General features: G+C 35.2%; 1 protein-coding gene across 1 annotated transcript in view; it reads left to right on the forward strand.

The window, feature by feature from the left end:
* The first annotated feature begins 1,258 nt into the window (after window positions 1–1,258).
* Window positions 1,259–11,532, forward strand: part of LOC110457107 (3-keto-steroid reductase-like) — a 16,531-nt gene continuing 6,257 nt past the window's right edge. The window contains exons 1-8 of the mRNA XM_021508210.1: window positions 1,259–1,337; window positions 2,695–2,747; window positions 4,647–4,850; window positions 5,542–5,634; window positions 6,323–6,437; window positions 8,805–8,920; window positions 10,011–10,086; window positions 10,666–10,770. Coding sequence (XP_021363885.1) covers window positions 2,695–2,747; window positions 4,647–4,850; window positions 5,542–5,634; window positions 6,323–6,437; window positions 8,805–8,920; window positions 10,011–10,086; window positions 10,666–10,770 — 762 coding nt within the window. The 5' untranslated portion in view covers window positions 1,259–1,337. The remainder of the gene's footprint in view (window positions 1,338–2,694; window positions 2,748–4,646; window positions 4,851–5,541; window positions 5,635–6,322; window positions 6,438–8,804; window positions 8,921–10,010; window positions 10,087–10,665; window positions 10,771–11,532) is intronic.

Raw genomic sequence — 11,532 nt, forward strand, 5'->3', positions numbered from 1 at the left:
AGTAAAATAACACCGTTAACTCTAGATCCACGCACAATTTTGTAAAAATATTTAAAAGGGAAATTGATCTTCAACTTCCTTTTAAAAGTCTTGGCGCATCACTTTTAAGGGTTGCATGTAACTCATCTCATCTGTACATGTAACCAAATATTAATCATGACTGTAATAATAATTTATCGACAGTTACAATTGATCTAAACTTCCCAGAAACACCGACATACTCGGCTGAAAAATCGTCAGTCACGAAATTTTTCTTCTTCTTTTCGAGCACTTATAACCTACTTCGTGTGTTCTGATTCTGAATTTGTGAAAGGTACTTATCAGACTATTCTTTATTAAAAGCGGATCATAGATTTGCATCAAAATATGTTATATAATTATTTATTATTTATTTAAATGTAAGAAATGTGTCTGAAAACAAAATAAAATTTGATTTGATATACATCGAAAAGGTTTACAATACATATATTGATAAAAAAAAATCCCGGGTCGTAATCCACTTCCTGCATATTAAGAGGACCATGACGATGGAGAGAGGCTGGCCTCATCATGGGTGGTCGGTTGGCGCAATGAATAACGCACTCGCCTTTCCACCAGAGGGCAGGGTCGGGGTCCGTGAAAAAGTATGGGGTCACCTGCCCGTCACGTGAGTTTTCTCCTGGTACTCCAGTTTCCACCCACATTAAGACACCCCCCTCGGGATAAGATTCTGGCCAACAAGAGTGATTAATATAAGTAATAATAAATTGTTTCATAATTATTGATATAGAAGTAAAGTCGATATTTTGTATATCAGGGGATGTGTCCATAATACAAACACACTCAAACTCGGTGCATCGACATGATGAACGAAGATCGTTCTCATCAAGAGAAAACTTCAATTTTCTTAACAGCTGCATCCGCCTCTTAGTCTTATGGACGTCACTTGCCTCATAAAACAAGCTTTTTAAACACAAACACTATAGATTGAAGCATGCACGCGCCAAGGGTATTAAAAGCAACATGAACACCCAACACATTTCTGCATCTTACTGGGGAACTTACTGAGTTTGTGTTTGCGTGAAAAGAAAATAACAAATTCATGCATCTACAAATGTATATCACTGCGTTCCTACCCAAAACGTTATCGTGACCTTATACGATCGCATGTTGCTCTGCTGACAGATCGGGCGAGGCAGTTATCTCAGTTACAGCTAATCAGTGATCATCGGGTGAGGAGTCAGGGGTCACACATAGATATGTAGATATTATATACATGTACATAACCACAATGACATTTTAAAACCGTACAACGTTACTGGCGTGTGGTTACTGTACAGGTTGGGGTACTCTGTAAGGTAATTTACTTTTACTTTTCATTTTACGCAAAATGGGCTTCTATAATGCCTACACTTCAATTTAACATGTAATTTTTGTTGTTCACTTAAAGTAATAATGCCTTTTTGTCAAATAACAGAGATTTAATTTATATATAATATTGGTCGTAGGATATACTAAAGGTTCAATTGATAATTGATATCAATGGCTCTTGTAGAAATTTCATGGTACCAGAAAAATAAATAGAACGCTATTTACCTATCTAGTAGTGAATTACTGTCGAAAACGATCGAAAACCTAACTTTGAAAAAAGGCGCCAAAAAAGTAATACTGAGCATGGATGCCAGTAATCGAGCGGGCATTTATAGCGAACGAGCCAGAGATCTTGTATTACTATCAATCTAAATGTATTACTATATTTGTAAAGGTCATGACATATAGCTTTTATTTGTCAAAATCCTTGTCTGAAAAGTGTTGATATAAACACGGAATTAGACTACTTGCTAAGCCCGTGATATAAATAACCGTTCATTAGCATATTTATAATTATTCGAAATTTAAGTGTTTGAAAAAAACCCACCTTCAGTGATCAATCTCTGGACATTTATCATTAATATCCTATACTTTTCAGCATTGCTATCCATGAATTGTAAACTAGAAAGAGAGGAATTCATTGATAGGGGAAGTAAGCCTAAGACACAGTATTTTGTTTCGTTACTTCATATTCTGTATAGTATTTATGTAAGCATATTCCTAGACGAATAAAACATTAAAGAAGAGCTCTTCTTCGAATTTTAATTAAATTCAAGGAGTCTGTTGTGAAAACATTTATATGCTATAGACATAACTGACTAAATTGGAAAATATACATACATGTACTAACGACTTGATTGTTAGTTACTGTTTCAATGTATAAGACACGTTTAATGATAAAATAATATACTAATATAATTATAATCCGATAAATAGTTTTAAATGTCCATGTGACGTTAAAAATATAAGTAAAACAAAACACGAAGACTAGTATAATCGGCTAGCGCTTTCGCTCTTGGGGCTCTTCAGGCGATTTTACTCATTGTACATTTTACTCATTACTTACTTCCCCTGTCAATTATTTTTCTCATTTTACTCATACTACATTGTGTATAGTAACAATGATAAGTCCTTTCAAATGCAGATAAAACACATGCGTCAGTGACATGTAACATTCTGTCAATATTTTTCCTTTTTGTAAAATATTTCCTTGCTGTGTATTGCATATTTCGGATAAAGTACTACGTTAAAATAAAAATATTAGTATTTCATCACTCGGAATATTTCTAGAGTTTCCATCCGCACTATGTGTTTTGTTACTGGAAATGTTTTGCATGTTGACAGATGACTGACAGGATGGGAGGAGGAAAAGTTGCCCTTATCACTGGAGCTAACGCGTGAGTGTGAATGTTAATATCACGATTGATTTCCAATTAAACACCTGAAGGTTTTCATTTCGGTGTTGAAAAACGTTGTCATGTCAACACTACTGTACACTGATAACGGTGATAACATGACTGTTTTTACTCGGTTGAAACAACCCAACTAGCATAGCTAATGACGTGATACGCGAAATCACTTGTGTTAGAGTGTCATTAATTTGAAGTATCATATTGATATTGATGATATAACGAAACATCTGTTTTTTTAAAACACATGTGCTGGATATACACAATCTGAATAAATACAGCTGTTCATTATCACGTACCGCATGAATAGCTTTTTTTTTTTTTTTATTAACATCTGATTTTAATGAGATTGGGATATACACATCATATTATAAATTAGAACCTTCCTCAGAATTAAGGATATTTCATAGTAAATCACATCTTGCGATGCATTATTAGAAATATAAATGGTTTTTGTTGATCATCATTTAATGATTGTTTTCAATTTGAGAAAAACAAAACCACAAGGGTCTGTCATCTGCCATTATAAATGTGTGGCTGGTTTTAATTGCACATAGGATTACGGTCGCCTTCGAGCTTGAGAGAATTTCCCTTTAGCTTAGTGGTAGAGCGTCCGACTAGGAACCTGGAGATCGAGGGTTAGAACAAATTGTTCTCTTTCCTGTTACAAATGCATAGTATCAAAATGAGAGATGTTTGTCACAAGGTAAAGGGAAGTAACTCGAAGCCAAATATTCTCTTTTTTGGTGCATATTATGTGTTGACATTGCTCTTTACTAGGTATTTCCATTGCAATGTAATTTGTATCCAAGTGAAAAGCAGAACAAATCTATTCTTTTTTGTGTTCTTACTACTTTGAAACAGGAACAAGAAATTTGGCTTGAGCACAAAATCCATGCTTGAGCATAAGAACAGTTTCATGGATAACGTCCGACCAGGATTATATTCCTATATAGACTCGGGAACTCCACTATGATCCTATAACTAAAATGTAAACAGCATCTTTTTGGATTTAGTTTATAGGTGTATGTTTAGACCTTTGTATGCCTGTTGTGAAGGGAGTATTTAAATATTTTATATTTAGGGCTTAAGCTAGATCAATACCAAATACAGTCGATGCCACTCGGCCCAAGGATGTTAAAGGGAATGATCTAAACCACTAATATATATAATGTCTTTTAAAATGTCCCTAATATACAGAGTTCCACACCAACACTGTAGTCTTTTAGTTCAAGATTAGTAGATTTCAGCAAGGACTAATGAATTAACTGTCATAACAGGGCCTTGGACATGTAAAACAAGATTTATATATGTATGTATCACAATAACAGTTGAGAGATAGATTATAAAATGAAGATATTCCTTTTGAAAAATGGCTTCAATTACAAACATATTGCATGATTACTAATATTTATTGTAAAAAAAATCTGGAAATTTACCATAAGCAAAAAAACGAACTGTTTTCGGTTTCCCTACGGACCCTAGATTGTTGTGCCTACCCTAAAGTTTTTATTGGCATTTAGTGACAGCACTGTTGAAGTCAGAACTCCTGCTCTTATGATATAAGCATAAAAAAAATATTAACAACAAAAAAATTGCTTACCTACCGACTCTAATTTATTCCAAGCAGAAACAGGAAATACATTTTTTTTTTTTTCCATATCCTTATTGCTTCAGTTTTTTTTATGTCCCCTTCGTCAATTACTTTCTATGTTTCCTGCTTGGTATGTCTCCTTTATGAAATCTCGGACTAGTTACATTGACGTAGGACTAGCAAATTACCAAAAATATCTGGGTATATTGAATCATGCGTAAGTGATATCATATCCCTGTGGACTGTTACTATTAATGTAAGCTATGTTTTTCTCCTCTTTTTCTTTTCTCCAGGGGTATTGGCCTGACTCTTGCGGAGAGACTCCTAACTATACACAAAGACCTTCACCTTTGTTTGGCATGTCGAAACAGACAGAGGGCGGAGACTGCTCGAAAAGTCCTGCTTCTCTCTCATCCCAGATCCCAGATCTCCATAGTAACGTTAGATACCAGCAATATTCAGTCAGTCCTTTCAGCCATCAGTGATATCAAGAAACAGTGAGTTTTTTATTGGTGTCTTGATGATTAAGTCACAATAAACAGCCTATAGGTCAGTTCTTATGATGTGTTGCAAATTTTCATAAATATATTATTGTTAACCGATTTTCTAACAATTTATGTTTTTAACTTTAATTTCCATAATCTTTAACATTCGCTGATTGAAAAATGTTACTGGAGTAATATAGCATAACATATCTACTACAAACACATGTAAATACTCCTCAATGTTTCCATCTTGAATACAATGGAGGGAGTAGGGTTATTTTAGAGAAGGGTTCTAGATATTTGCTGGGATGTGATTTGCAGAAAAGGATGCCATATCCTCCAACATACCTTTTAAAGATTGCAAATCACTGGTATGGACTTCAAACCCTGTAAACTTGGCCTTCTGTGCATGAGAGAGTTACACCAATTTAAATATTAAACTCATCTATGAGGAGGTTAAAGTTGGATAAATTGCATTCGGGATAGATTGGTTAAAACAACATTATAGTTGTCTCCCCTTTCCAGAAATAAGTTGATTCATGACCATGTACGGTATCATGCAAACTCTATTTAAAACTTGCCTGTATTGAATTTGAGTTTCTTATATATGCCCTGATGTTCATAAATGTTTTATAGTATTCTGTAAAATATGCAGGTTGTATCTCTAATTCTTTTACCTAAATAATAAGTTTTGTTTCTTTAGATTTTCAAGGATAGACTATCTGTACCTCAATGCTGGAAAGATGAGTGTGAAGAATTTAAACTTTTCTAACCTGTTTAAATCCATTCTGAAAATGTAAGTTGTCATTAGTGCCTTGTAAACTGTTTGATTTTGTGCAATAACTTTTTCACCAAAAAATACTAATTCATGATGTAGTAAATGTATACTGGATAATATTACTTGATTACCAATCTGTCCAGTTTTGTTTTAAATTTACGGATTTACCTTACATAGTTTATATATAAAACTGCTGTAGAAATATTTGAATAGTACTTAACTCATTCATCCCTGAAATTTCAAAATGAACTATTCCAACCTTTGAATTTGAAGAGTTCAAACAGGTCTTCAGGGGAGGATGAGTTAATGAAGTAATGATACTACATTTACAAAATGTCAATAGATAATTTTGTTTGCCTACCAAATACACCAGTTCCAAAGACTGTTTTCAGATGGTAATGTTGATAAATTTGAATATTCATGTACCTGTATGCATGCTATTGGAGTTTAAAATAACATAATAGATGTTAATAAGACGGATATGTTTATTTGATGAATCTTATAATTTCAAAATTTTGTGATGTGCATCTGCTGTTCATATATGATATCATAAGTTAAAATTCAAGAACACCTTGCTTTTTATAACACGGAATAACTTTATCTGATTTTTAGGAACACCTTGTTTTTTATAACACGGGATAACTTTATCTGATTTTCAGGAACACCTTGTTTTTTATAACACGGGATAACTTTATCTGATTTTCAGGAACACCTTGTTTTTGTTTAACACCGGACATGGGTTGCTAGTTCACTCAGATGAACAAACTCCAGAGGGCCTTATGAGCACATTTGCTACAAACACTTTTGGACATTTTGTTCTGGTAAGCTACACATTCATAAATTGTTAATCCAAATAGTGTGTAAGTCCACTACCTACTCTATAAGTTACTTTTTGATCCAGTTATTTGTTTCGTAGTTACGCCCCATTTATGAAATCATTAGCAAAATTTTATCTGCATAATTCTTCCTACAATTTTCATCTGAACTTTGCGAAACTCCCCCGATATATTCACCATACTGTGAATTTGTGAGATTGCATTTGGTTTTGGAACATACTACTAAAAACTGGAATACATGCCTTTGGAGTAAAATAATAAAAAAAATCTCAAAAACAGCATCATAAGTAGCAAGAATTTTGGAAATTCAAAATAGAAATATAACCTTTGTTAATATTTCAGCTACTGTTTACAGGGAGAATTTTGCCCAGTCAAACTATCGCCCTTCGCCCATGAGATCAATTTTTACCCTGTTTTTAGCCCACCATCATCTGATGGTGGGCTATTCAAATCACCCTGCGTCCGTGGTCCGTCCGTAAACAATTCTTGTTATCTGTATTTCTCAAGAAGTACCAGAGGGATCTTTCTCAAATTTTATATGCAGGTTCCCCTTGGTCCTTAGCTGTGCAGGGCAACTTTTGAGACTGATCGGATACACAACATGGCCGACAGGCAGCCATCTTGGATTTTGATAGTGAAAGTTTGTTATCGCTATTTCTCGAGAAGTACTAGAGGGATCTTTCTCAAATTTTATATGTAGGTTCCACTTGGTCCTTAGCTGTGCAAGGTAACTTTTGAGACTGATCAGATAAACAACATAACCGACAGGCAGCCATCTTGGATTTATATTTTGAAAGTTTGTTATCGCTATTTCTCAAGAAGTACGGGAGGGATCTTTCTCAAATTTTAAATGTAGGTTCCCCTTGGGCCTGAGCTGTGCAGGGCAACTTTTGAGACTGATCGGATACACAACATGGCCGACAGGCAGCCATCTTGGATTTTGATAGTGAAAGTTTGTTATCGCTATTTCTAGGGAAGTATTAGAGGGATCTTTCTCAAATTTTATATGTAGGTTCCCCTTAGTCCTTAGCTGTGCAGGGAAAGTTTTGAGACTGATCGAATAAACAACATGGCCGACAGGCAGCCATCTTGGATTTTGATCGTGAAAGTTTGTTATCGCTATTTCTCAAGAAGTACCAGAGGGATCTTTCTCAAATTTTATGTGTATATTCCCCTTGGTCCTGAGCTTTACAGTGCAACTTTTGAGACTGATCGGATAAACAACATGGCCGACAGGCAGTCATCTTGGATTTTGATAGTGTGGGTTTGTTACTGCTATTTCTCCGGTAGAACTAGAGGGATCTTTCTCAAATTTTGTATGTAGGTTCCACTTGTTCCTTTACTGTGCATGGAAACTTTTGAGACTGATCGGATAAACAACATGGCCAACAGGCAGCCATCTTGGATTTTGATCGTGAAAGTTTGTTATCGCTATTTCTCAAGAAGTACCAGAGGGATCTTTCTCAAATTTTATATGTAGGTTCCCCTGGGGCCTAAGCTGTGCAGGGCAATTTTAGAGACTGATCGGATAAACAACATGGCCAACAGGCAGCCATCTTGGATTTTGATATTGAAAGTTTGTTATCGCTATTTCTCAAGAAGTACCAGAGGGATCTTTCTCAAATTCTATATGTAGGTTCCCCTTGGTCCTAGCTGTGCATGGCAATTTTAGAGACTGATCGGATAAACAACATGGCCGACAGGCAGCCATCTTTGATTTTGATAGTGAAAGTTTGTTATCGCTATTTACCGGGAAGTCAGGAGGGATCTTTCTCAAATTTTAAATGTAGGTTCCCCTTGATCCCTCGTTGTGTATGTTATATTTTGAGACTGATCATAAAAACAAAATGGATTAAAAGAAGAACTAAACAGATCTTTCTCATATTGCAATGATCGATTCTATTTCTTTCACATTAAGTACTGTACTAGTCAATATGTGAAATGACAAACTCACTTTGAAGGTTGGCTTTCATACACATCAGTATTAAGTTTAGATCAAAAGTTACCTCAAGGTACATTTACTGTTAACATGACTCGATCAAACAGATTAGAGGAAAGAAGAGAAAAGGTCAAACTAACAAAGAACTAATGAAGATGGTACAAAGGTGGGCGCCAAGATCCCTCTGGGATCTCTTGTTATTTCTGTCTTCACTATTCATTACTATGGATATTATAGTGTTTACTTATACATGTATTAGCTGTAATGATAAATTTGCCCTCATTACGTATACGGAGGGTGAAAAAGATGAAAAGTTAACTGCAGCAAAAATTTCCCAGTATAGAGTATTACGATAGAAGTTATCACCTAATGAGGGTATGATTTGTTGTCTAAGTGTAGTCAGGTTTTATCAGGTAAAAGAACTGGAAGACATCCTCGGAGGTACACAGTCTTCACAGATCATCTGGACATCGTCTGTGGCTGGTGTTCGTTCAGCCTTTAACCCCCGCGACATACAGGCCAGAAATGGGTAAGTACAGGACTCAAACAGCATTAGTGGCCGTGAGTGGTATCAATTCAGACTGTGATTATTCCCACAAGTTCACAAATCATAAACTTGGACCCAGTTTAAAAAATGTCATCAAATTTCAGACTAAGCTTCTTATCTATATTATTACTTGAAGATAAACATTTTAACTTTGTACAAAAATATTCAACAAAACCAACAACATCATTAGAAAAATCCCTTTAGGATATAAGATACATACAGTAGTGTACATGTACACTGTACAGGTGTTTTTATTCCTGGATCCGTATTCATGAAACCGTTCTCATGCTCAAGCATGGAATCTGTGCTCAAACCAACTTTCTGGTAGCTCGCTTAGATCATGTGAAACGATCAAAAAGTCAAAGGTAAACATTGAAAACAGTATTTGGCTATAAGTCTCTTCAAAACGTTTCCAAATCATTGACAAAATAAGATTTATTTATTGAGTTATAACCAGAACAAGAAATTAGGCTTGAGCTCAAAATCCATGCTTGAGCATGAAAATTGGTTCATAAATACGGGCCCAGGTCAGTAATTTTCCGTGGATTTGCTAAAATGGTCAGTTTCATGGGATTTATTTTTTGCAGTTGTGTGCAAGGATTAATATGCTATTAATTTTGTGGGTTGTTTCTTTTTGAGTATTTTTTTTTGAAAATCAAAGAAAATTACCAAGTAATTCATCATATATGCTTTATGTGACCCCTATCTCCTTTTCAAATAAGCGCCACACTGAAAATCTATCAGATATCTTTTATGAATGCTGCTGTTATTTATTTGTTAGTTGATTAAGGACACATTATAAATTACAACAGAATACAAGTACGATAACACTAATTAGGCAAGGTTATGTGCATTAAAATGTTTCTAGAAGGGAATTTTTGAACCCTTAACCATGTGGTCAAGTAGTTCAGGCGTCTGACCATCTACGATCACTAGCCCTCCACCATATGGTCTCGAAACACAAACAAACCAAACCAACTCTGAATTGCAGGTATAATGTGAACCTGGCCCATATTACCAGGTAATATCCCTGATATACAGTACTGTACCAATACTATATTTTGTATTTCAGTAAGGATCCCTACGGATCTACTAAATGTGTGATTGATACTACAAGTTTGGTGCTGAATGAAAAATTGAAAAGAAAGGTAAAGTTACTCTAAAATTATCTGTTTGTCACTTAATTTGAATTTTTTTTTTCTGAACTGATAAACATACTCCATAAAGTTATCATTGTTTTTAGGAAGGAGGTTATGAGAAAATAATAAATTTTCAAGGATTTTATGACATAAGCTAGCAAAGTGAGGGTACAAATGTATTACATTTGTCCAGTGGAATTATTTCTTGACCAAATCAGATTTTGTTTGCCTTTGCGATACCTTGGACAAATTTGAATGTAGATGTGATCAGTCTAAAGTCATGGTCACTGTTGCTAAAGATAGACATCTTTAATGTCAAGGTCACTGTCATGTTCAAGATAAACGTTTCTAAAGTCAAGTTCACTGTTGTTCAAGATAGACACTTCTAATGTCAAGGTCATTGTTGCTCAAGATAGACATTTTTAAAGTCAAGGTCACTGTTGCGTAGATAGAATTTCACAATCATGCTCTTTTACATTTCAACAGTGTTGTTTCTTTGGTAATTTTACAGTGTTTCGTTCTTTGGAAAATAAATCATTTTTGTTGAATTTGGGATGATATTGATAAAGTTTTTATTTTGTTTTGTAGAATATCTACTCCCACACAACATGTCCCGGACTAGTCCTGACCAATATGACCAATGGTATCTTAGCATCGTGGATCTGGTGGCTCATTCTCCCCTTCCTGTATATTGTGAGTTTGTAACTCTGAATAACTGAGATCTGAAATATGTAATCCAGCCACTTGTTTCCTTATCCTATATATTTTTAGGGTTAAGTAACTCATAACTACACTGCTAAGCAAGTTGATATATACAACAGATTTACGAGCAAGCTGACCACTTGTCCACTTGGTCAGTCTCACAGGCTTTTCCTGACACACTGACCACAGGGGTGACAGGTTACTAAGTATACTGTAAACTGTCTAGAGTAGCAGTGTTCTACTTTTCCCTTTTTTTAGCTCACCTGGCACGAAGTGCCAAGTGAGCTTATGCCGTGGCGCGGCGTCCGTCGTCCTCGTCCGTCAACTTTTCCTTTAAACAACTTCTTCTGAAGAACGGACAGGCCTAGAGTCATGATATTTGGCTGAAAGCTTCGTTGATAGGAGCCCTACAAAGTTTGAGAACGAAAATGACCTTGACCTGTTTTCAAGGTCACAGGGGTCAAATATGTCAAAAACTTCAAACGACTTCTTCTGAAGAACTAAAAGGTATAGAATCTTCATATTTGGCTGATGGCTTCCTGGGATGGAGCCCAACAAAGTTTGAGAATGAAAATTACCTTGACCTACTTTCAAGGTTATATGAGGCAGATATGTCAAACACTTCAAACAACTTCTTCTGAAGAACTGAAAGGTATAGAATCTTTATATTTGGCTGGTGGCTTCCTGGGATAGAGCCCAACAAAGTTTGAGAATGAAAATTAGTTTGACCTACTTTCAAGGTCACAGGGGTCA

Source organism: Mizuhopecten yessoensis, unplaced genomic scaffold, assembly GCF_002113885.1.
Source record: "Mizuhopecten yessoensis strain PY_sf001 unplaced genomic scaffold, ASM211388v2 scaffold9023, whole genome shotgun sequence".
NCBI classification, from domain to species: Eukaryota; Metazoa; Mollusca; class Bivalvia; order Pectinida; family Pectinidae; genus Mizuhopecten; species Mizuhopecten yessoensis.